This window comes from Abrus precatorius, unplaced genomic scaffold, assembly GCF_003935025.1.
Source record: "Abrus precatorius isolate BTA unplaced genomic scaffold, Abrus_2018 Scaffold4, whole genome shotgun sequence".
NCBI classification, from domain to species: Eukaryota; Viridiplantae; Streptophyta; class Magnoliopsida; order Fabales; family Fabaceae; genus Abrus; species Abrus precatorius.
This window is the reverse complement of record NW_020874384.1, coordinates 12,809,254-12,836,908: the sequence shown is the minus strand read 5'-3', so window position 1 is coordinate 12,836,908 and position 27,655 is coordinate 12,809,254. Positions and strand designations below refer to the sequence as shown.

Genomic DNA, 27,655 nt, shown 5'->3' with positions numbered 1-27,655 from the left:
CCATTTTGTATTGTCGAAATTAATAGTTATGTTTATTTTTATTATTATGTTTTACGAGTAAACTATTACATGAATAATAATAAGAATCATCAACTTACTCAAATTATGATATTGACATATTTGATAATAATAATAATAATAATAATAATAATAATAATAATAATAATAATAATAATAAGAGACATTTATTTTGAATTATTGGAATATATTACATTGTCAATAAGCAAAAGACATTACAGTAAAATCACCTCCAACTTAAGAATCAAGTCATCAATTTATCCAAAATAACACTTCCTTTCTCTAAACATATTATCTTAATTTTTTAACCAAATTACAAACATAATTAAAACACCATAGCAAATGTATGACCAAATTCAATTTCCTCATCCTAGCTTCCATGTATATGATCTTAATGGTAAGGGTTCTTTTTCATTTTTCTTCCTTGCAAGATACATTTGGAGTGCTAGATGTTGCCTCCAATCCACTTCCATTCTCTTCTCCATCTACACCATTATCAAACCATGCAAAAAAAAAAAATAGCAAATATTTCCCTCTTGCATACACGTTGCAAACCTTCATTAATTTCACCCACCAAACAAAATAACATTATATTTATATATAATTAATGAAAAACATACCCTGTAGTTGGGATATATCTAGAAATGTTTCCTAGGATTTGCTTGTCTGTAAAACTCTTATACATACCTTTACCATCACATTCATAGTACCTAAGTGAATAAGCCTTGCCATTTGAACCCTTATTTTGAAAATCATACAAGCTTGAATTAGAATTCAAATTCCTATTTGTATGATTGTTGCTTGCCACGTTGAAGAATATAGTTTGACATGAAATCCACAACAAAGGTGAAATTTAAAAAAAAATTGATTAGGACAAAAATTAAATTGTCTTCTATTTAGTTTAAAGACAATGTGGTAGCATCACATATGTCACTTAATATAATGAGTCAATAAAATTTAACAATTTTTACCCTTCAATTAATGTGAGGGACTAAACTGTCAGACAAATTACTATACTATACGAAGGACTAATGAAATAATTTAAAGAAATAAGAGATTAATTTGCACAAATGATATTATTTGAGGATGATAATATTAAATTTGCAGTTCTCGTTGCCAATAAATAAATTGACATTAATAATGAGTAATTTTTATAATTTAAGTTAAATATTAAAATTTAAAAACTAAACTAAACTAAAAAATTAAAATTAAAATCTAATTTAAAGTTTTAGAAAAATTAGTCAAAACTGAAAAATAAAAAAAAAATACTCCGAAGTATGATTTCGATTAACAATGATTGTTTAACCTCTCCCCCTCCCGGGGATAAGGTAACGCGATCCTATAAAATTTCGCATCCCAAACCAATATTATTTTCTGATTTCAACAGAGTGTAGGGCTCATTATTTTATACGACAAAATGGTTTGGTCTTTAGTAGAAAAACAAGAAAAGCTTGGTGCTCTCTTTTATTTGCTTTTGTGTGGTCAATTTGGCTGCTCGGAGTGACAATCTGCTCATCATATGCTTGAAAGAATTAGTGGGCAGTGTTTGGTAATAATTTTTTTTTTCCAGAAATAGTAATATTCATCTGCAAAATGCTTACTTTTTTATAAAAATATCAAGCTCTTTTCTTAATTGGATTAGTATATATCATAGAAATATTTAAAATATAAAATACGCGTATGGGCTAAACATTAATTTAAGAACCGAATAATTTTTTTTTTATTTTGACATAGCCTGTAGAGCTCAGAGTCTAAATTGAATTGAGTTTGCTTAAATCGAATGAGTAGCTTGTTTCTTAACCCTGGAAGTATTGAACGTACACACACATAATAATCATAAAAGAGTGAAACATTAAACAATTCATATATATATATATATATATATATACACGTGTGTGTGTAACATGTTAGCCACTCCATTCAACATGCAACACATATAAGGGTTAGTGGCTTGCACGTAAAACCGCGTTATGCTCTACCAAACTTCAACTCTTCCTTTTTATATATACGCACATTTTGACACAGAACTTAGTGTTACACTGCCACAAATTAACAAGCTTCACTATACAAGTCACGATAAGAAAGCTTGGCTCAACCATGTCTCCTTATGGAAAAGTCGATGAAGCCGACCAAGCCATGCTCGAACTTCGCCGCAAAAACCGAAAGCGAATCACAATCATAACCTTGTCCACAATAGTTCTCATTGGTGTTGTGTGTGCTGCTGTTTTTGGAACCGTTGCACACACCAACAACAATGCAAGTGACAACAACAATGATGCAAGTGCTCAAGCTCTTTCCAATTCGGTGAAGGCTATTTGTGACGTGACATTGTACAAGGATGCATGTTATAGCAGCCTTGGTTCTCTTGCGCACTCGGGTCAGGTTCAACCTGAAAAGTTGTTTTTGTTGTCAATTGAGGTGGCCTTATCTGAGGTTGCAAGAGCTGTTCAGTATTTCTCTGACAAGGGAGTTTTCAATGGCTTGAATGTTGATAATAGGACTAAGCAAAGTTTTCAAAATTGCAAGGAGCTTTTGGGTCTTGCAATTGATCATCTTAATAGCACTTTGTCTTCTGGGGAAAACTCTTCCTTGCTTGATGTTTTGGACGATCTTAAAACTTGGTTGAGTGCTGCAGGTATTGTTTTCATAATAAGCATTTATATTTATTCAAGCTTATATGATATCGTGAATACAACTTATGTTTTGCTCCACTAAAACTTGATTTATTTACTTTTTATATAAAATTGAGACATTTTTTTATATAAAAATTACTTATTCGTATAACAAATTCACACGTGTTTTATAACATTATTTTTACTCTTTATTTATTTATATTATATGATCAATTTTATCCATATACTTTCTGTTTCTTCTTTCTACCTCTTAATTATATATATTTTTACTCCTTATTTATTTCTATTAAATCAATCATTTTATCTCATACTCTCTATATTAGAGCTGTCAAAACGGGCGGCCCAGCTCGGCCCGACCTGATACGGGTAGCGGGTTCAAACAGGTCGGACTTAATTTGTCCAAAGTAAAAATGGGCTTATATTTTTACTGCTCAAGCCTTACCCTATGCGGGCTACAAGCTTCTGCGGGCTGGTCTGACAACTCAACTATTTTTTTTTCTTATTTTTGTAACGTCATTTTTTTTATAAAAACCAATTATTATTTTTATTGCTATTTTTAGTGTTTGTAACATATTATGTTAAGCTATTTTTGCAAGAACTTAATAGATCACTCGTTTTTTATGTTCAATTTTTGTATTATACTATTTTTTTATTTATTTTTTAAGTTGTAAAAAGCTACTGATTTCTTTTTTTTATTGTTTTTGTAGCGGTGTAAAAGTATATAATTTAGACTTGTAATTTTAGAGTTTTGAAACTAAAATATATTCCCTTTTAAACTCTTTAAAACTCAGGATTTAATCTCAATATACGGGCTGCCCGAACCCGCATGGGCCAACCCAGTTAAAGCCCTATCGGGTACCGAACTTATTCAGATCGGGCCAAAATGGCTCAAGGTAATTTCGGACCTTATTTTTTAGAGCTCAAACCCGCCCATTTAACAAGTTTTCTGGCTCAATCCATCAGATCAGCCCATTTTGCCAGCTCTACTCTATATTACTTTTTTCTGTTTTCTTTTAATTGTACACTTTTTTGTATGAAAATGTACCATTAAATTAAGTGCCATTTTTATTTGTAACCCATTTTCTTTCTCTCTGTTATTTAGTTTATTTGTCATCTCATATTCAATCCTTTATTTAATTAATTTCAAAACTTTGTTTTTTTTCTTCATTTCATAATTTTAAAAATAATTAAAATATTTTTATTTTTTCTTCAAAGATTTATATAAAAATTTGAAAATTTTTATTTTATTATTTCTTATATAAATATTTACAAACTCAAAATAAAGTACAAACATGGTAAATTTTTTTATAAAATTTTAAAATATAATAAATAAAATTTATTTTTTAAAAATAAACAAATTCTGTTTTAATTTTATCATTTTAATAGCTATATTACCAAAATTCTTCTTCTTAGTGGAATTTGAGCACGTAATAAAATATAAAAAAGAAGGATATACCCATTTTGATATCTTCCTTCATAAACTACACTACAACTTTAATTTCTAAAATATATAATTCTAAACATATAATTTTTAAGAATTTAAATAAATTTTTTACCTCAAATGTTCCCTACAAAAGCTTTTATGATGATCATGTTTATCTATGTGCTCAAAAAACAGGCACTTATCAGCAAACTTGCATTGACGGCTTTGAGGAGGCAGAAGCAGCACTGAAGACCAGTGTTGCAAACAATCTGAAAAATTCTACAGAGTTCACCAGTAACACTCTTGCCATTGTTACATGGCTTGACAAGGCTGCAAGCACAGTGACCTTCAGGCGCTTGTTGAGTGCTTTACCACATCACAATGAAGAACCAAAGTGGCTTGATTCTAAAGACCGGAAGCTGTTTCAAACAAAAGATTTGAGGACTAAAGCAGACATTGTTGTAGCGAAAGATGGAAGTGGAAAGTATAAAACAATTTCTGCTGCACTTAAACATGTCCCCAAAAAAAGTGACAAGAGGACTGTGATTTATGTGAAGAAGGGGGTCTATTATGAAACTGTTACAGTGGACAAGACCAAATGGAATGTCATGATCATTGGCGATGGAATGAATGTTACAATTGTATCTGGAAGCCTTAACTTTGTAGATGGCACCCCAACATTTTCATCTGCAACATTTGGTATGTAACACTTTTCGTTAAGTTTAAACATATTTGTAGTCCCTAAAAATGATATTTTTTAAATTACCTATCTTTTAATGTTTAAAAATTATAAAAATTATGTACTTAATTATTGACAAGGGATTAAAAATGCATATTTTACTTTATGTGAGCCTTTTAATTGTAATCTATAGCTAAACACATTTAGATATGTGGTAACATGATAAAATCCTTGGGAGAATATTCACAGCCCAAAAGATAACTATCGTGGCCAGAGTGTAAGGTCTAATAATCTCTAAAGTAGAATTCCATACTTTCAACATGAAATTGAAGTCTGATACCTTGCAATTAGAATCTTAACATAACATCATTTGTTTCTTTTGTTTGGTGCAAAGCTGTGTTTGGGAAGAATTTCATTGCAAGGGACATGGGATTTCGCAACACAGCTGGTCCACAGAAGCACCAGGCAGTGGCACTAATGACAAGTGCTGATCAAGCAGTTTACTATAGGTGTCAAATTGATGCATTTCAGGACAGTCTCTATGCTCATTCCAACCGCCAATTCTACAGAGAATGCAACATTTATGGCACAGTTGATTTCATTTTTGGCAATTCAGCAGTGGTCTTCCAGAACTGCAACATTTTGCCCAAAGTGCCTATGCAAGGCCAGCAGAACACAATCACAGCACAAGGCAAAACTGACCCCAACATGAACACAGGAATTTCAATTCAAAATTGCAGCATTTCACCCTTTGGGAACTTGAGTTCTGTCCATACATACCTTGGAAGACCCTGGAAGAATTACTCAACCACAGTCTTTATACAATCCACATTGGGAAGCTTTATTGACTCAAATGGGTGGTTACCATGGGTAGGAAACTCAGCACCAGATACCATATTTTATGCTGAGTTTCAGAATGTTGGACCTGGTGCTTCAACAAAGAATAGGGTGAAGTGGAAGGGTGTGAAAACCATTACAGCTAAACAAGCTACCAAGTTTACAGTGAAGGCTTTTCTTTCAGGGAACAAGTGGATTCCAGCTTCGGGTGTCCCCCATAAATCTTCTCTGTGACAACTTTGATACATATAACAAGATATATGATCCAAACCTTGTTTTGTCAAATTTGTCTGTAATGATGTTATTTTCTCCTTTCTCACGATCTTCTTGTTTTTCGTTATTAATTTGATACTATATATTGATTGATTTAATTTGAGGTTTCTTCATTTTAAGACTATTATACCAATTACTGTGTATTTTTATCTCTTTAATTAGTCTCCTTTTTCGTTAAAGCAAAATAATTTGATAAAAAATAAAACTTGAGAACAAGATCTCTGAGTAAGTGTCCAAGTAATGCAATTCAAACTGCACCCACAACCCATAACATAAAATCATAGGAAACATGAGAATGCACCCAACCGGCCATTAAGATTGTAACATAATCCAAAGAAGAAACCAACAAACTAGTAAATACTTTTTTCTACGACCAAAAAAAGAAGAAAAAAAAGTACATGAGAACCAGCTGCGTCGTTATTAATTCAATGCCTTTTCGTCCCCACCTTCAAAAGTCGTACCTAAGGTTTTGCCATATTCTTTCTTTTTTTTAGGTGTTGATTCACAAAGTAGATTTTTTACTAATAATATGTGAAGCACCAACTCCAACGTGGATACCAGACACAGACAACCCGACATTGTAGGCATATTTTATATAATTATTATATATATACTAAAAATCAAATACTATCAACATGACCACGTTTAAATTAAAAATTAATAACACTATGTTTAAACAAGTTATTTAACTTTATAATGTTTATATGATAATAAATCTCACAAATTATCTTTTTTTTAAAAAGAATATAAGAAAATGATTTAGTAAATTACAACGCACTTCATAAAAAATAAATACTAAGAGGTATTACACACAAAAAAAAAAGATATCTATGAGCTCTAAGGCCATTTTTCTCTTTCCTAATCATCTTTATTGAAAAACATAGTCTTTAACTTGGTTCATTAAGAGATAAATTAGTAACTTCTAGAATTCTATAGTCATCAAGTGATTCGAACTCATCACTCACTGTGTCCCATAATTTAATTTTCTTCTTGTAATATTGTGGGAAACTTCTTGAAAGAAAATAACAATTACTATGAATAAATATAGATCTTCTCCTCCATGGAGTGCCATCTTATTTCTTTTATAGAAATAATAAAAGAGTATTTATCCTGATTTCTTTCACAACATAAAGATGAACATATGTGCCGAAGTAGCTTAAGGACAACCTTTTGAAGTATTGGTGCATGAGAACTATGAACTAACTAACAAGATTTTGCATCCATTTTATCTTTATCATTGAAAGAATCAATATCATTAAAGTCTTCTCTACCATAAGAAAAGTTTGCAAACTCTATATTCACTTGTCTCCTTATATTTACATCAACAAAAAATCTTTTGAAACATTTCATTCTTTCACGAGGAAGTTGCATATTTTGATGTGGAGGAATTTTATTGTATTCTTCACTAAAGAAAAGATATTTAATATCTATATACTTACTTTGCCTATGAAACATTGGGTTCTTGGCAAACTCTTGTTTATATTTATATCAATGTAAATTTTGGTTATTTTGATTTAAGCAAATTTATTTCAACAATCTTCTAAGTTAAACAGGATGACATGTGTAAGATGTTGCAATAACATACTCATCATTATAAGTAGAAAGTGTGATAATAGGTTATTTTCTTAAATTTTAAGCAAAAGTACAATCGCACATGAAAAACACAAATCTAGTAATGTTCTTTCTATCATCAATGTCACCCACAAAATCACTATGACAGAATTTTACTGGTTTGAAGTCATTACAAATATAATAAAATAATAAAAAATTAATTCTACATTTTAATTAACAAAGAAATCTCTTTATAGCTTTTCAATAAGTAGATGTAGAAGTTTTTATGAAGTGACTCAACCTAATTGCATACAAAATATTAGGCATTGTACTTGTTAAGTACTCCAATCTTTCTATTAGGTTCTTGAAGAACGTGTGATCTATATTTTCTCTGTCATTGAACTCTAACAATTTTAACTCACCTACCATAGGTGTGCTCACAAGATTGAAATTAAATATTTTAAACTTTTTTAATACTTCTTTTGCATATCTCTTTTATGAGACAAAGATACTATTCTCCTCCTAAGTAATAGGACAAAAGTCTCATATATGTCATATCAGATTCATTGAACTATTCAAATAAAATTGGATTATTACAAGTAAAGATAAGGTCACCTATATAAAGACATCCATATAAAATATCATCATTATAAAATTCTTTAAGATAAAGGTCATACTCATGTTGATAATAGAGAAATCTATTGTCTTGAAAGTATTTATCAATATAGATATTTCATGTCATGGGTGCTTGTTTTGAGCCATATGACATCTTCCTTAACTTGAGGACCTTCTCTTACAAACACTTCATCATAATTAACTCAAGTTATTGCCTATAACCTTTAACAATGAGCCTACTTTGTATCTTTCTGTCTCAATATTGGCATTCCTTTTACTCTTAAACACTCTTTTTACTCCAATTGATTCATGATCCTTAGGAAGATTTGGGAGTTTCGAATTATCATTCTTCTCACTAACTTTGATTTCTTTCTCCATGGTTTTTCTCCACTTTTAGTCATTCATATCTTCACCAAAATTAAAAGGTTCATTGCCCACAAACAAACAAAACAAGTCATTTATCATTTTAGTTTCATCATACAAGTTTTTAAAACTTCTCATTTTTCTTGACCTTTCACTTGAACCATCTTTAGAAGATGATGAGGTTTCATGACTTAGTGAAAGAAGTGGAATAGAAAACTCATTTAGTGCTTGATATCATTCTTCAAAGTATAGGAAAAAGTCACAAGTGTCTCCTTCCATCTCCCAATTACATGTTTCTTCTTCATCAAATTCAATATATTCACTCACTACTATGTTGTCATTGCCTGAGTTATACAACTTGTAGCCTTTTAAGCTTTCATCATAATCAATGAACACATAATTTACACTATGGTCATCAAGTTTGGATCTTCCTTGATCAGATACATGAGTATATACAATGATCCCAAAGAATCTAAGATTATTAACTCTTGACTTAACTCTGCTCCATACTTTTTATCATGTTTGATCTTTGACATTCCTTATAAGAGAGTGATTGGACAAACAAAGTTTACAAGTAATAATTTCATCTCAAAATTCCTTGACATATTTTTAGTTTTTAACATACATTTTGTCATATTAAAAATAATTCTAATTTTCTCTCTACTACCTCATTTTGATGGAGAATTCTATAAATCGTTAGAAGACAACAAATTTCTTACTTTCACAAAAATCACTAAATTCTTTTGGTGTAAACTCGTCACTTCTATCAAATTTTAGAACTTTGATTATGTAATTACTCTTTTAAAAGCTACAAATGTCTCAAATTTTTACTTTATAAAATTAATACAAGTCTTCCCACCAAATGAAGTAGGATCAATTAGACCATATCCGTCAATATGTATAAGTTAGAAAAACTTTTTTGCTCTTAATTCAGCTTCTTTAGGAAAGTTTGTTCTCATATACTTACCAATGAGACATGCTTCACACAATTGATTGACATGATTATTATAAGACATGTTTCTCACCATCTTCTTATCTTCTAAAGTCTTGAGTGTACTAAAGCTTAAGTGCTCAAATCTCATATACCATTATCATTATTCATTTTTAATGTCTTCAAGTATTTTGCTTCAAAGGTTTCAATTTAAAACAAACATTTTATTTCTTGACATAACACTAATAAGTGCCAAATTTTAGTAAATTGTAATATAAATTTGGACACTTATTTACTTTAATAAATTTAATTTGGATTTCAATTTTCTTTTAATTTAGAAGAATTTGAATTTAAACAACTATTTTGGCTTCGAGATTGAGATGAATATTTTTCTTGATCCCTTTTTGTTAAATTCCTTGATTTACAGGAACTTAATAAAGATAGAAGGCAAAGGAGACTACAAGCAATGACTTTGACCCATTTTCATTCAAGCAAAGCTTTCTCGCTTAAGCGAGAATGTCTTTTTAGCTTGAGCAAGACTTCCTTGCTTGAGCAAAAATTCATTAAGTCCACTTTTAAAAAAGAAGAATCAAGAAAAAAGGGATACAAAGAGTAGGAAAAAGAGAATCAAGCAAGGAAGAACTAGCGCATTTGGTGAATCAGCATTGAGACACCATTTATAAATCATTTTCTCTTCTTTCGTTTGTTGTAATAGATGTCATGAGCAGTTAAATGTCATGAGATTAGATATAATATTCAACTCTAAAATATTTAGATGATTTAAATATAGTTATCCATTTCCATGAATGTTGGTGAATTCATTTTGTTTTTAATACTTGATTTTATTTTAAATAATATAATTTTGATTTTAGGATTCAAGGTTTAGCTGAAAAGCAAATCTTAGAACCAAATTGAATGAAAAACACTCAATGTGTTGTGATGTTAGGAATAAGTTTCAATATGTCAATTATTTTTTTAACTCTTGTTTTTAATACTAGAGGATTTATTAAATATATGAGAAATTATTATTTATTCAATACTCTTAGGAACTTTGTATGTGAGGAATTGATATAAGGAAACATTAAGAAAGTGCATCTACTTCTATAAAATAATTTCTATATATTTATTCATCAAAATATGGATGAAGATGAATAATGAAATTCAATCTTAGTTCAAACCTTAATATTTTTATATCGTAGCCAATTTTAATTCTTAAATCTCTAAATTTCTCAACCTATGAAACTTTGTGCAAACATCAATATTTTTTTGTTAAAGAGTTTTAATTAGAATAATAAAGATTTTTTTTTTTTGCAGAAGATGAGGCAGTAGAAATACCTTAGAGAAGAGAGAGTGATGGTGATACCAACAGTGAACGTGGGTGCTGATAACTACTCGGCAAGTGCACCGAATCGTTTTAAGTAAATACCACAGTAAGTGGGTATCGTCCCACAAGGATTGACTTATCAAACAATACTTCACTACTCAAATTTCTAGTTAGACAATATCAACTATTTGGATCGAAAAGAGCTCTACAATTGAAATTAAAACAAAATAAAGATTTATAATAGAATAAATATTGCCTTCAACAAGTAAAGAGTGATCTCAAGATTTAAAACACTAGAGGTTAGGATGGTTTGAGTTTTTCTTAATCTGTGTTGAATTTCTAAACACTTGAATTGAAAATCGTAGATTAATGAAAGGATTTCAAGTGAATGAACCCCAATTCCTTGGTGAATCCATTCTTTACTTATGAAAAAAATATGACAATTCCTTGACTATATCTCAACACAAATATAGTTGAAGCACTAAATCAATCCACATATCACACAAAATTCAAGAAATATTCCTAAACCTTGAAATTCATGTAGTTCATCTTTTGAGCTAATTCATACACAATTTTTCCAAATCATATAAGAACCCTAATCCACTCATGAACAAAAACTCATGATTTTTGCATATATAATCGAAAGACGAACAATTAATCCAAGAAATCCAATATCAAAACCTTAGAAATCCAATCTCAATACACCATCTCAGACCTAATCCTTTCCCCTAGCTATGGAGTTTAGCAACTCATTCTATGAAGAACAAAGAAGAAAATTGTAGGAAATTCCATAAAGAACCAAGAATTGGAAAGATGACTCTTCAATCTCTCCTCTTCCTCTTGTTCCTAAGTTGTCTCGTAGCTCCCAGCTCTTTTCCTCCGTTTTCTCTTGAGTTCGCCCTTGCTTCCCCCCTTTCTAATCCTTTTCTTTCCTTCTATTTATATGAAAATTTACTTGACAGCATCTGTGGGCGCCTAGGCGTTGCGATTTGGGCGCTTAGGCTACAGGTCACCAGAGAGCACAGCACGCCATGGGCGCTTAGGCGTTGCGATTTGGGCGCCTAGGCTGCAGGTTGCCTGACAGCAAAATAAAACCAGTTAATTCTGCCTGGGCAGTAGAGATTAGCGCCTGAGCGCTCATAATTCCAGCAAAACATTTAGAAAATGCAATAACATAAACAACTAATGAAGACAAAGAAAAAGACTACTCAAAATAACTTTTCAAAGGGTTTTGGATGTATTTATACTCTGAAAATCTCAATAAATTGATGGAACATCAGGTGCATCACAGGCCACACACTCTCCTCCTGACTCGGTCTCTGACTATTACCTTTGCTAAAGGGTCTAATACTGCACACGCTGTTCGTAGAGTGAGGGGCTATCCGATGACCATCCATAGTGTGAAACTGAGTAAGTCGCTGAGGTTGAAGGCATCAAAAATCTGTAATCACAGTGCTATAGTGAGCGTGGCCAACGTGCGGTGAGTGCACATATGTGTTATATGTGAATTGTTTAATGGTGCAGTGAGCGCACCTTTATGTGAATTGAAATGTATTATTTTATGCCTGTTTCATGCGTGATTTGAATAGTGTTGGAAAAGTGTGTAATGTGTGAGGTGAGTCTTTGTACTTATGTGTGATAATGTAGAGTACTCACCCTTACGTTTATTTTTTAGGTGATCAAAACGATCAGCACCAAACTCAGTGAACAGGGGGGATGAAACTACTATAGGACTATGAAATTATTTTTAAAATTTTTTATGTATTTAAATGAGTGTTGTAGCGTTTATTTTGAAGTAAACTTGTAACTCTCCCTTATTTTGAAATACTTTATCAAAACTATGTATTGGAAATTATTTGAACGAAATTTTACTATTCTCTCTTATTGTAAAATTATTTATTTAAAAAATTAAATTAAGGTGTTTCAAATAATATGTGCTAGAAGATGTTAAACTTTAGGTTACATGATTTTACTAAGACCGAGAATGTAATCTCTAATAATATATTTCTGAACTATATGATTGGTCTGAGTCTGAAAGTGTCTGAGATTCGGCACATTATATTGATTTGTATGGTGTGAAATTAATTGCACGACATTTTATATTTTGAGAGACTAGTATGAGAGATATCAAAATGTGTAGTATTAAATGATATACTATAGTGATTTTGGATCCTTATTTAAAAATTGATGCTTGTTTTAAAAGGCTGAATTCATGTTATGATAAAAGAAAAATATAGAAAGAGAATTGATGTAAATGATTGATGAAGAATGTTTGACTTTCTTTGAAGGATAAAATGTATTTTATTATGTATATGTGAATTAGACTAAGTCTTGACGTGTAAAATCTTAGACATATTTTATTTAATCAAATGATGAAAAAGAAATGAAGAAAAATGCATTATTAGTGAAAAATGATGAAAGGAAATGGACATGAATATTTGAGAAGTATTAAGCAAATATGTGTCATGAAAAATTGACTAAAATATATATGGACAGTTACAGAAATACAACGGAAGTATAAATAATGGAGACGATTAGGAAAATCTAGAAAATATGTAGGGTGGTAAATGACATTCGTGTGCAAGGGCTAATCAGTGACTATTTATACTTATAGAAGACTTCAAGGGATCTCAAGGATAATCATTGTGAATTTGTGAGATGTATAATTATAATATGTGAGTATATTGATTGATGTAATTATAGTACAAGTATTGTAGTATATCGACGGTTGTAGATATAATATATGTAATGTAATACATCGATTAATATGATCATAACGCACGTATTATGACATGCTGATTTATGTAAAAATATATGAAATGACATGATCTTAGTATACTTTTAAAATATTAATGATGTGATTATTATGATATTTAATCTGCTGAAAGTTCTTTAGTATAGTATATGAGCTAGCATTACTTTGGTGTATATTGTATCTAATGATGTTTCTGTATGACTTGTTTCATTTATAAAATAAAGGATTTAGTTAGGCAGTGAATACTCATTCTTATAAATTATTTTTCAGAAAGTGAAATTAAAGAAATAAAAGAAAGTTGATTCGATCTAGAATCATATTCACAATGAGATTGTAAGGAAGAATTATTCTGTTAGGATTTAAATTGATTTTGAAGATTGTAATAATTTTGATTAAATTTTTCATTTAAAGTTGATAAAGATATGTAATCATTTTCATATTATTTATTCTGAATGTATAATAATTTGATAAGTTTTATTGTAATTAATAATTTGAAGTGTATATGTAATATTTGGTAGTTAGTTATTTTAATTGTAGTTTACATTCAGTTTTTGATAGAAATGTACTCTGTTAAAAGGCAGTGTTGTCTATGTTTTAAACTTATATGTATGTGATATGGAGTAAGTAAATTATCAAGATGCAAATTTTTGTTTTTACCATATTTATAAATTTTAAATTTTGAAACTATTTCTTGTAATATTTTTTAATACCTTTGATTTTTTCATAAATTGAATAAAATAAAATGTAAGTTTTACTTTTTATTTAATTCTTTAAGCTATAAATATAAAGAAACACACTTTATTTTCACTTTTTATTATAAATTATTATCTATATTGATTGAGAAATTAAGGATGTTACACCTAAAGCTTTTGATTTTTCAGACAACATAGCCAACTTTTGTGGTTAAAAAATGAATGGTCTTTTATACTATGCAAACATCTTCCACCTTTTCTTCATATCATTTCATTTGGTTTACAACAATCATTATTTTATTATCTAAAATTTGAAATAGGTTCAGATTTTTTTGTAGTCAAAGATTTAAACTTCCTTGGTAAAGTTTGTAGACCTACATTTTTTTTACCTTATCAACCCCTTTAAGGTTGGTCCTTACAATCTCTCAAGCTTTTTTAGAGGTAGTTGCATTAAACACTACGTCAAAGCTTCATTTAAGCCTAGATAGATAAAGGCGTCGTTTGTTGATCTTTGTTCTTTTACTTCATCAAAGCTTCTTTCTCATTTTGTTACAAAATAGACTCATTTTAAAGTTTAACATAGATTTTTTTTCATAATCTTTCAAGCATCTTAAGACCCTATTAAGGCTTTCATGCATTAACATAAATTATCAGTATTTTTTAGTGAGACGTGAAAGTTGAAATATATTTAAGCCATTATTTTTTATCTCTGAACTCTCAATGTGTTTTTCTCAACTCTCAAAATTAAACTCAAGTTCTTGGTACACTTTATTAGAATTGGGAAGAGAATAATGAAAATAATAAGAGAATTTTATTATTTGTCACACAAAATATGTAAGTATTTTCTACTATTTATAACAATGGTATAATGACCATTTCTTTATATCAAATAATTGTCTCATCATGTTACTAAATGTCAAGTCATTACAAACTAAAAGTCATTGCTCTTGTGATTACAAACCAAAATGTCATTGTCCTTATTAAAAAAAATATAATCTTTAACTCACACTAATGCACATTTACTCATAACTTTTCAATTTTGTAACTCATGTACCACTCAATTTTTTACTATTATTTTTAATGTACCTAGCTAAAAAATTTCTCTTCCTTTTCTCTAATCAATATCAACATGTAATCCATCAATGTAGATTGACTACATTTTAGTAGCATGTTGGTATCACGTTAGAAAGTAGATGAATCCATGTTTATTTTAACTCTAGTAGTTATAGTTTGTGCATTGAATCCATGTTTATAGACTTTTTCACGTGTTTCTAAACAAGATGTTTTCTTCTGCATATTTTATAAATGTTTTCCTTTGGAACTTGAGATTTTTCTTCATGTTCTTCCTTGAATCCCCTAGTTAATATGTTTAGTCTCCTTTTTTTATATATAAATGTATTAAAGTAGCTAAGTTGTATTGAGATAACCAATATTTAGTACATTAAAGTATATTATGATGTTGTTTGGATAAACTTATAAATAAGTCTTTATAAGAGAGAAAAAATAATATAAAAAATAAATAAAATTTCTTTCATAAATTAAAAATAATTTGTTTTTTCAAGTTTTAGATAAATTAAATGAGAATAATTTTTAAATAATGAAAAGTATAATCTTTTATATTATTTTTTTTATATAGACTTATTTATTAGTTCCCTCAAACATGACCTATTTTTTTTTAATGTGTTTCCATATGCACGTATTAAAGTAGGTAGGTTGAATATTGAGTACATTAAAATAGATTATTTCTATAACTTCAGTATATTATATTTGTTTTGAATTTGATGATAAAAGCATGGAAATAGAATGAAACAGAACTTAGGCCTTAAATTTTAACCACCAAGCATTTAACGAATCAATAGAGTCTAGAATTTGCTGATCCATGTTAACAGAAATCATGCCACATTAACCAGATATAATAATAGCCTTTGCATAGAACAATTTATTCAAATGCCTCTACACAATCAACAATGATAATTTTATCCTGACATATAGAGTTTTGAATTTCATCCAATGATTCACGACACGACACTTACCCCTTTTGAAAGCTATCTCTAAAATCAAAAAATGATTTTGTCACATTGCATCTAACATATAGAGAATCAAATTTATTATTACTTCTGTATAATTAAATATAGTTATCTAATCTTCTAGAGTCCTTCAGAGTAGGGTATATCTGTCTCCGGAAGCCAAGTATTCCCCAAGGTAAAATTAAGCACAGTAAAGTTCCAAGCTTGAGTAGCATTCAACAGATTATAACCATGCCATTGTACCCTCTTGCTGGTATCAGCACCAGGTCCATAGTTATTGAACTCACCATAAAAAAGGGTGTCTAATCCTACTGTGCCATTCCACTCTAACCATCCATCAGATTGAATTAGCCCTCCAATATATGACTGCATATACACAGTCCTTGAATAAACTTTCCAAGGCCTACCTAAGTAATTTTGAATGGAAGTCAAGTCTTCACCCAAGTCAGGTGCAGCATCAATCCTACAATTTTGTATTGAAATTCCAGTGTTTTGATTTGGATCAGTTCTCCCTTGTGCTGTCACAGCATTCTTTTGGTTTGGCAATGGTTTTCTAGCATATATGTTGCAATTCTGGAACACCACTGCAGCATTGCCAAAAATGAAATCCACAGTGCCATAAATGTCACATTCCCTGTAGAATTGCCTGAGTGAGTGAACATAGAGAGTGTCTTGGTATCCTTCAAAGCTGCAACGGTAGAATGTGGAGAGATCTGCATTGTTCCTCACAGCAACTGCTTGGTGCTTCTGTGGGCCAGCTGTGTTTCTGAATGTAACATCCACTGCAATGAATCTTTCTCCAGAGACAGCTGCATTAAACATATAAATTATAGCACCTCATGATTTGATTCATGGAGAATAATCACTGTGAAAGATAAATCAATGATTAACATAGTGATATAATGAAGGTCTTACGTTATTTTAACAAACAGGTAAATAAAGTCTGTCAAGGAGTGGACGCAAAGAATTGATTTTGTTTTATTTATAGCAGATAAGAAAATTTTGGTTGAAAATTTTCTAATATAGTTAAGAGAAAAGGTTTAATTTTGGTGACTCTTGATGTAACATGAAAATTTGTCGATGTATTGACTTAGTCAATTGCATATAATTGTTTGTCAATATATGCAACAATGTAAATGTTTTTCTAAGGCATGTCTTATTGCATGTACTAAGAAATATTAAATGCAACATGTCAAATACTTTAGAGTATTATAAAAAATTATGCAATGAATTTTTTAATGATTTTGAGATGATAAATATTTTAATTTTAGAAGTAATGTTATTTTTAATTTCTTAACATATGTCTTTAGAAAAACATTAAAAAAATCATAATATAAAATATTGAATAATGCTAGCAGTACAATTTTTTAAAAAAGTGTATTATTATTTTTGTATGTAGACTTTTTTGCCAATGAAAAGAGCTTGAAGAAGAGTTTAATTTCTATTAATACGTATAATGCATAGGGAATAGACAACTGATAAATATGTATGCAAGAAAATTTCATACAATATATCCCTCTTAATGTGAGGGTTAGGTGAGATAACATTCTGTTAAATTATCATTTCTCTATTAAAAATATGTGTTCATATGCTTTGGAAGATAGCATTGCATTGAATACTCAAATTCAAACAAAAAATAGGAATACATATTAACTTACCAAAGGTTGAAGAATTGAAAGTGGTCCAACCATCCATGACACTATGATTTCCTGTGATGCAAGTTTTGTTGATACCATCACCAACAAGCAATATATTCTTCTTTTGATTGGGAACAGTGACATATTCCTCATAGTATCCTTCTCTGGCATAGATAAGAAAATAGCCATCTTCTGGCTTTAGATTATCGGGTGCAGCTGTAATTGCCTCTACAATGGAAGTGAAGTTGTCTGTGCCATCAATGCTCACAGTCACAAACCCCTTCACTAGAATTCCTTCGCTATGGCTTTCTTTAAGAATCCTTTCACTTCTTGTACAATTTGATGATTTGTTGCAACTATACTTTGTGCGAAGAAGCTGTAGCAAAATAATGTTTCAATTATTTTCAGCCTCTCAGTTATACAGTGCATGCCTCTATTTTTTAATTATATGTCTCGAGGGAAAAGAATTTGTGGATAAAAAAATTTAATATAGCCAACAGTAATAAATTATAATTCGTTAAATATAAATTAAATAAAAAAATTAAATTAAGTGTAGATTTATAATAGTGTAAGAATACTTTCTTCTAAATATTTTTTTTTAATTTATTAATTTATCTTTTATCAACAATGTTTTACTCAAACTATCCAAACAGTATAAATATTTTATTTAAACAAATTGGATAAACTTCTTACCAACATGGTTTTACTAATGTATCAAACATGTGCAAATTAAAATTCTTGGTCAATAAGAAATAGCAAAGACTTGAATACTACAAGGTAATATGATGGTTTTTTGTTTTTCTTTTTTCTTTTTTTCATTCTAATCGCAGAATAATTAAGCAATGCAAAGAACCCAGCACGTGACTTATCATCAGGTTGTCAGATTAATATCTCACGGTTCAAAAACAACCTGGTTGACCTGCAACCGACCATCCTTGGATCTGGTTGGCTTGTCTTATTGTTACATTTTGAATCACACTAAATGATCTTCGAAGCTTAAATTACATACATGTTTTTAATTATTATATTTGTGTGAATTTTTATTTTTTTAAGCTTTTTTTATTTTACTTTTTACTTTGTTTAAATTTAACACTTTTAATTCTAAGTAATTCTTAAATAATGATATGACTGACAAAGAAATTAATTACCATTTTTTTTTGTTGAGTTACGTGAATGAATGAAACAAAAATTAAATACTCACAAAAATATAAATATAAAACTAAAATATACAAACAAAATATATTTAAAATTAAATTTATTGTCTGACCTTGAATTCATCTTTCGACACAACCGCCACGTGAAGCATGTTCAAATGGAATTTTATTGTATTTGAGTAAAAATTGTTTCTGTTCTTAAAATTTTACTTGCTAGTCATAAGCACACACATAAATTTATGTATAATAAAAAGTATAGGTCATTATAACATAGATAAAGAGAGGGTTTTATCCTTGATTAAATTTAAACACGTGTAACATTATCTCTGGATATTTTGAAATAAATTAAAAGTTCCATTCGCATGTAAACATAATGAATTTGTATAATATAGCTATACAATATATATCAAGTCATAGAACTGTTCTCCCTCAAGTATATATAGTTAGATACCAAAAAAAAAAAACGAAATTAAGATGTACATGAGACAAATTATGGGAAGAGCTTAATTTAAAGCATTGTATTTTTTTTTAAGTTCTATTTTAATCATGTGGTATCATCATTATAAACAAATTTGTATAGTTATTGCATTAATCAAATCTTTACAGTCACATACATCACAATATACGAAAACGTTTATTTTTTTCACACCTTATGAGGTTACACTTTTACTTTTCGAAAATAGAGAAAAAAAAGATAAAAATAATAATAAACGTGACAGTTGACATATTAGTATATGATGTGTAACAACTAAGGGTGGGAAAATTCAGAGTCAGCAATATTAGTATATGAATTTTAAGTCGCTAAAAAATAATAAATTAAATTTACTAAAATTATCATATATTAATAATAAATTATTTGTTTATAAAACATAAAATTGTTAATTTAAACGTTAGTTACAAACCTATATAATTAATTAACCTAACCTGATACATGTTATATTATTAGACAAATTTATTGGTATAAAATTTGATAAATATTATTAAAATATTAAGTATTACTATACTATTAATATAACTCTATAATATTATACTTACATTTACATTTTTATTTGTAAATAAGTTATATTAACAGACACAGTTTTAAACAATTATATTTTGCATCTATCAACGAGTGACAACCTTTTTTTGTGAATGATGATCACGATGAAAGTTGTCAGCAAAGCATAATAGTAATCAACATGAAACAAAAAATAAATGTAAAAAGGTAAAAAAGAAAGAAGGATGATAAAAAAAAAAAAAAACTAAAATTGAAATAAACCAACACACATTCTCACAACACAAAAATTTGAGCTGAAGCTCAGAGACAAAGAAATTAGTTACCTTAATGAGTTTTTCAAGTGGCTGCCTGACCTTGTAATCCTTGGTGGGAAGACCATGTTTGCGGGTCTTATGTTTCTCAAGGTTTTTATTCAAAGCCTGCGTGACCAAACCAAGTGACACACTGTAAAGTTGTGTGACATTGTTTAGAGGCACCGCAAGAGCATTGGCAATGTTGCTCTTTGTCAACACCAATCCATCATAACAAGTGTAGTGGTTAGTGGCCACAGCACTCAGATAGGTTTCAATATTTTCCACCAACTCAGTGTTCGATGAGTCAGCAGATTTCAGCTCTTCTGAAACTGTGTCCAAGTAGTACACGTTAAGCTTGTTGAGCTCACTGCAGTCTTCTAGTGCTGCAAACTCAGCATTGTTGAGAGAAGGGGAAGAAGAGTGGTGTTTATTAAGGAATTTATCAAACACTTTGTCTAGTTTCTTGGCTTCTTTGAGGCTTTGTTTGATAGAGAATTTTCCCAAGTGGTAGGGATCAGAAGGAGATGAACGTATGGATGAGAGAATGGAACGGCATAGTTTTGGATATAATGTGGATTTGCATGCTGAAGAGGATGAAGGAGGAGATGGAGCTTGAGCTATGAGTAATGGTAGAAGGAGAAAGAGAGAGAGAAGGAATAAGGGAAAGAAGGACATTGATGGGGTTGCCATGTTGAAGGGTTAAAAATGAAGCTTCAGGTTTTGCTTGGAGATCGATGTGATGTTTAATTTGGATTGTGTGTTGGTCTTGGAATCGCAGGGATTTATATATAGGCACATGGAGATTGAGTCAAAGCAACCAAAAATGGAAGTGGGGAGTGTTTAAGAAGTTTAAATATGTTGTTAGAATTTATTTTGAAGAGCTTATAAGATAAAAACAATTTATGATTTTTTTCTTTATTTAAAAAATTATTAAAATAAGTTATTTTTAGTTTATCCTAATTATAAATTTTATTAATGAAAATTTATGACATAATTATTTTCTAAAAAATTATTGAGTATTTAACTAAGCCGTGTGTCTAAACGTATTTTTAATTTCTTTAAATATTGATAAATTTAGTTTTTATTTTATTGAAATTTTAAAAAGATTTCAAACAATTCTTGTTAAATAATATATACCTAATTATTTAATGTCAATAATATTTTAAAAATATGTGGTATAACATATTTATTAATCAATTTATATTATAATATTAATGTGTGATGACTAAGGATACTTTTAAAATTTATGAAAATTAAAACTAAAAAAAAAAAAAAATGTTATGAAGAGAATAAGAGAGTGTGGGTGCATGGGAGTGTCGGTTTGAGCATGCAAAAAGGGCGAGAATTAATGCATTGTAGACGGTGGGAACGTGGCTTCGAACCAAATCTAAGGTAATTTCTACGGAGTATCGTGCGGATTGGTATTTTTGTAATAATTTATTTTTTTAAATACTGTTTTGTCACTTGTGAATCACTCGAAATTGTTACAGTTTTGTTCAACTTAACAAGTTTGGTCAAACCAACTATCTTCATTTATAAAATAAATTAAGTCTATTTAAAAAAAATTATTAACATTAATTTTATTTATTAAACAACAAATTATTAATATAAATATTCTAGGTCCATACCTTCAATTTTATACATTATACTAACATGAAATATATTAATAATATATGTTTATTTTTTATATTAAAAAAATTATTATTCTGATGTATAATGTTAATTTAAATATGCAATGCCTATATAATAGTAGTTTAAATGTTGTTAAATAAAAATATAGTAATAAATACCAATATAACTTCTCTCCATTCAATACCAAAAATGAAACACTAATATAATAGATAGAGGGCCTTCTACAAAGTATTTTAGCTGGTTAAAAGTTTATTTTGTAATTTGAAAATCTTTTATAATGATACTGAATAAAAATAATGAAAGTAAGGTTAGAAAGACAAATAAAGAATATTAATTTATACCGATTTATCCTTAAATTTGTGTTTGGATGGGAGATTTTAAATTTTTAGAAAATATGAAAATAATAATGAGAGATGTTTAAAGTGTGAGTGAAGTATATAAAAAATTATGAATGATAAATATAAAAAGTTAAGAATAATTGAGAAGATTTTAGATTGTCTCTAAAAACAAAACCATTTGATATTTGTTTTATTTAACATAAAATTTGTCTAATTAAAATTTTATAATACTTTAAAATTATTTTTTTTACTCTCTAAATACATAAATTGTATTAATTTTAAAATTTATTATCCGAAGACAACCTAAAACAATACATTATGACTAATCCATGACTTCAACTAAGATTTATACTATTTCAGGCGAATATCTTTCTATTCAGAAAAGAAAGTGAAATGAATGTTTTTGCATCATCATAAGTTCTTTTTATTAAATAGATGATGTATGTTAGAGCAGACAAAACATTTTATAATAATTATCAACGTTGATATACTTCGAAGACAAATATTTATTAGAGATATGAGAATGTTCAAAATCATTGTAAAATTAGTAAAAGCAATATTGTGAACACCAAACAACAAGTATAGGTATAAGTATTATGAGCTAAAAATAGAAGATATATCAAACATTTCATCTCAGATAATTTGTTTTTATTTATTAAAATTTAATCGTTTAGTCGTTTGGAATTTCCTACTCATAAGTGTTTTTCTATTTTCAATTTTCAACTACTAGCTAAAAGTAAACTTACTATTTTGTTATTAGTTTTAAGTAATGTTTTCTTACCCATTCAATTTTTTAAACTATACTTTCTTTACTTTTATTATATTTAAAATAAAGGAAATATCTCACAAATAATAAAAAATAATAATAATTATATGTTACAATATTTATTATTTCTAAAAATAATAAATTGTTAATGTCTTGAGAAGAATTTAACAAAGTCAATAATTTTATTTTTTATGATAAAATATTCATAAATAAGAGTTAAATTAAAAATTTATTAATTTTAAATTTTTGTCTATTTAGTTATGATGTCCTTACTCATCATTTTACCAGTTAGTTTAAGAACTAATTTTACCAAATACTTTCAATTCAGTTAACTAAATTTTCAAGTTTTAACTCAGCCTTTGTCCATTAGTTTTGTCTAACACATCTAAAATTATTAATAATCATTCAAAAACATCGATGACAATGTACAATATTACTTGAAATAAAATTAAAATGAATTTTTAATAACAGATATAAAAAATAAATAAATAATATATATAATTATTGAAATTTTAAGAATTGGACTAGAAAAAGTTATTACAGTAACAAAATAAAATTGCTCTAAATGAATATATATTATTAATGTACTCTTTTATTGCATTTGGCCACTAATAATATCTTCTTCCACGTCTAAATTACAAAGAAGCTTCGTAAATTCACATGCCCTCACTCCATGCATGAATCATGATCACTATTAATATTGCTCATTTTGAAATATCACTTCCCAATGTCAAAGCTTAAAGTAATATTTATGATTATAAAAAGAGTCCTATTAAATCATGTTTTTCTATTCTTTTATATTTAGTTTTCTTATTCTTACATATTTCGTTTATATTTTTCTACTCGAGAATATTTTCACATCGTAAAATTCAAGTACAAAGACTTTATATTAAATAGATTAGCTCCATACATGTAAATGTAGTTAAATCTAACACAATTTCACTAATCATATACGCGAATTTGCATGCATATATCTATTTACATTACTTTAATATTCGTACACATTTTATAAATAGCATTATAATTTCACAAACCGCGTTTGCCAACTAAGTCATATGCTAAAAGTGCTTTTCATGGCTAAATTGTTTTGGAAGGTTTTAGAGCAGTAAACTGAGAAGAGGCTTAGCAAACCCATGTGCCCATAACTCATATGCTTATTGATTAATTAAGTTCAATGATCCCAAAAGGGAACTCCTAATTGTTAATTAGTCATGCTTTCAAATTTTCTTTCTTCAGTATATTTTGGCTGCTTCCCAAATTGTTTATTTCAATATATACTCTCATAATTCTACGCCATTGTTGATTACAAAAGTATGTGATAAGATGAGTCTTCTAATAGAAGAAGAATGAATCAAATATATTTTCAATTTTTATAAATATAGTTATGTTTAAGTTTAGTTTTCTAATATTTTTATTGATTTTAATTTTTTTTAAATTTCCTATTTTAAATAGCCCTTTTCACCACTTAATAATAAGAAACATTATTAGCTTTAAAATCAATGGGGTTAGTAACTTAGCATGGCATGTTTGAGTCAACGTGGTCAACGTTACTTTGCCAGTTGGCCGACAATAGAATATATCGTTCGAGTTCATATATTATTAGGTTTTTATTTATTTATTTTGGTCAACTTTTTTTTTTTTTTTTTTGGCTTAGTGCCTACCCTTACGCATGTTACAAGTTGCATGAACTAGCATGGTTGCTCGTATTTTATTTATTTATTTATCGATTTGTTTAGTCTTATAATATTAATTTTAAACATTTTACTCAATTAACTTATATTAAATACTTAGATTAATTATGATTATAATTATTTAATAATATTATGATTATGAAAAGTTTAATTTCTTTTCAAGTGAATAAGAGTATGTTTTTTAAATAATTTTCTATTTTTAAAAATATAATATAATTTTATATTTTATTTTATTCTTAAAAAACCGAAAACTATTGTTAAAAAGTGAAACAAATATGTTCTAAGTTTTTTGTTTTGTAATAAAAAACTTTTGGGATATAAAGCTCTTTTAAATAGTTGGAATCACTACCAGGAAAAAATTGATTATTAGCGATTGATTTAGTAGCTAATGATTATTATAACAAAAAGAAACTAAAAAAATCATGACTAAATTAGCTATTATTTATTTTGGTAATAACAAAAATAATAATTCAGTCATTAATTTGATTGTTAAATAATTTGTATTTAAATTATTAAATTTAAAATTTTTAAGTTTTTATTAGACCAGATTTAGTAATTGCATAAAGATAAATTAAGTAAGTTTAGTAATATCAAATAAAGACAAATAAATATTTTAATGGCTGGATTAATAATAAATTATTTGATCGAAAAAAAATAAATAAGAATTATGGTTGCTAATTTGAAGGTTGAAAAATTTTAGCTACCAACTTTGAAATTACTACTGTGTTTATTTCTTTATTTGAGATGACCGATTTGATCCATTGCTAAATGATTTTTATATAAACTAGTAAATTTTTGTGCATGATTATTATTATAATTAATTAGTAACACGTGCAAGTATTTTTGTTACAAAATAAATATATACAATATATAATAAAACTATTTGAATCATTAATTTTCTCTAAAATATATTTTAATTTAATTCTATAAAAACAAATTGTTTATATCAAAATATAAAGATTTAATAAAATTATAATAATTTTCAAATATAATTTATTTTAAATAATAAAAATTATATATTAGGTATTATAAATTTTATATAAATAAAAATATTTACATAAAATTTAAAATTTATAAAAAGTAATAAGAAAAAATTTATAAATATAAATATAGTGATTCACATAAAATCTAAAAATTTATATAAAGTAATTAAATTAACAACTTGTATCTCTAAAATTTATAATAATATTAATTAAAAATATAAATAAAAATATATATGACAAATCGTGAAAGAGAATAATTTCACTAAATATTTTATCATTCAAATATAGAGATTAATAAATTCAAAAATTGAAATAAAATTTTAAAATAAATTTTATAAATATTTTAATTCATTTTGTTAAATTTTGTTCTTAAAGATGAGTTTAAGAATTCGTAAATAACATATTTTATTAAAAAAATATAATATTTATTTAGGTTGATTATCCTAACTTTAAGAATTTAGGTTGATATTTCTCTTTGAAATTTAACAAATTTTTTAAATTTATATTAAATAAATATTTTAATCATTAAGTAAATATTTTATTATATGAAAAAATAAAATGTAACTTTAAATTAACATTCAATTAAAAAATAAAAGAGAACTAAGATATAAAAATGTTATTGTCGACGGCATAATTTAGATATATTTTTTTATAATTACTTATAGAAGTAAAATATATTTAGTAAAATGAATTAAATTTATAAGTTAAATTAAAAAAAAATTATTTCTTAAGTTTTTCATATAACTTCTTTAAAACTCAAAAAAAAAAATATTTTTAGCTTATAAAAAAATTATTTATTTATTTATTTATTATTTTTATATTATTTTTGTAAAAGAACTTATTTACAGAGTCAAACCATCTAAATCCAACATGAGTTTTTAAAGAAGTTGTCGATCAAAAGATTCAGCTTACGACCGTTTGTAATCAACGAACTTCAACACACCCAAATCTAATCTAGTCGTTGCCTTTCTCCTCCAAACATCAAAATCAAACGCAGTCACCCAAATCTCTCATGTCTCATCCCTCATGCTACATGGTCCACATTAATTAATGTTTATGTGGCCTTTGTTTTTTTCTTGACATTCTATTCATTTAGATTATATTGTTCTTAAGGTGTCTTTTATTTATGTATATATTAGACACAAGAACGGATCTATTACATTACATCCTTCTTGGGCTTTTATGTTGGTTTTTAAAAATGCTCATAACAACAATAATAATTTCTAACTCATTGATCATTAATGTAAAAATGTCAAGGACTAGATATTTTATTTACTTACACCTTGTTCGTATCTTATTATTTATCTAATCTATAATCGAATAAATTATCTTCAAATGATCAAATAAAATAAATTCCTTGTTTTGGTAAGCCAAACCAAAGTTGTGATTTAGTTAAGATTGATATTTTTAATTAACGGCTTAAATATTTTTTGTTTCTTGTGCGACTTTTTAAATTTAGTTCTTATATTAAAACAGTTATAAACAAGTTTATAAACGCAAAAAAGAAAAATAAAATAATCTTTATTGTTATCTCACGTTAATTATAACTTGCAGCAAGTGTAATATATTGAATATAATTACTTTTATTTTTGTCTTTTCATATATATATACATATATATATATATATATATATAATTAAATAAAAACAACTTTTAGTAGTCTCGTTTTATCATAAAAAGAAAAATTCCTTTAGCTTTGGAGTACTATTGTGTACAGTTTATGAAACAATGCGTGTGAGATGAACATAAATTTTAAGCTACGAACTTAAGCCTCAACATGAAAGAATTTTTGTATAGTTCAGAATCACGGTGGTTTCGACCAATCAAGGGAACAAAAACTATCAAGGGAACTTTTGGCACACTGCAGTTCTGTGAGCTGCAAGATCGAAATTCGCCACCCAAGAACTACACTGCATAGGGCATAACCCATATTATATATACATATGCTTTAGACAAATATTAACCAATGTCCCAAGAACTACACTGCATAGGGCATAACCCATATTATATATACATATGCTTTAGACAAATATTAACCAATGTC

At 27.8% G+C, this 27,655-nt stretch overlaps 2 protein-coding genes across 2 annotated transcripts; one reads left to right on the top strand and one right to left on the bottom strand.

Moving 5' to 3' along the window:
* Positions 1 to 2,115: 2,115 nt before the first annotated feature.
* Positions 2,116 to 5,824, top strand: LOC113865981 (putative pectinesterase/pectinesterase inhibitor 24). The gene is made up of 3 exons (XM_027500827.1): positions 2,116 to 2,653; positions 4,270 to 4,773; positions 5,148 to 5,824. The coding sequence occupies exons 1-3, from the start codon at positions 2,116 to 2,118 to the stop codon at positions 5,822 to 5,824; spliced, it is 1,719 nt and encodes a 572-aa protein (XP_027356628.1).
* A 10,417-nt stretch (positions 5,825 to 16,241) lies between these two features.
* LOC113866138 (probable pectinesterase/pectinesterase inhibitor 47) lies at positions 16,242 to 20,892 on the bottom strand. The gene is made up of 3 exons (XM_027501027.1): positions 20,233 to 20,892; positions 17,780 to 18,134; positions 16,242 to 16,930 (listed from the first exon to the last, which is right to left on the bottom strand). The coding sequence occupies exons 1-3, from the start codon at positions 20,890 to 20,892 to the stop codon at positions 16,242 to 16,244; spliced, it is 1,704 nt and encodes a 567-aa protein (XP_027356828.1).
* Positions 20,893 to 27,655: the final 6,763 nt, after the last annotated feature.

Excerpts from the sequence above, each read along its gene's own strand:
- LOC113866138 (XM_027501027.1), bottom strand. The coding sequence starts at position 20,892 with ATGGCAACCCCATCAATGTCCTTCTTTCCCTTATTCCTTCTCTCTCTC. Across the intron at positions 18,135-20,232 it reads CACTTGAAAAACTCATTAAG|CTTCTTCGCACAAAGTATAG; the intron begins GTAACTAATTTC and ends ATTTTGCTACAG. Across the intron at positions 16,931-17,779 it reads TTTCAATTCTTCAACCTTTG|CTGTCTCTGGAGAAAGATTC; the intron begins GTAAGTTAATAT and ends TGTTTAATGCAG.
- LOC113865981 (XM_027500827.1), top strand. The coding sequence starts at position 2,116 with ATGTCTCCTTATGGAAAAGTCGATGAAGCCGACCAAGCCATGCTCGAA. Across the intron at positions 2,654-4,269 it reads AACTTGGTTGAGTGCTGCAG|GCACTTATCAGCAAACTTGC; the intron begins GTATTGTTTTCA and ends CTCAAAAAACAG. Across the intron at positions 4,774-5,147 it reads ATTTTCATCTGCAACATTTG|CTGTGTTTGGGAAGAATTTC; the intron begins GTATGTAACACT and ends TTTGGTGCAAAG.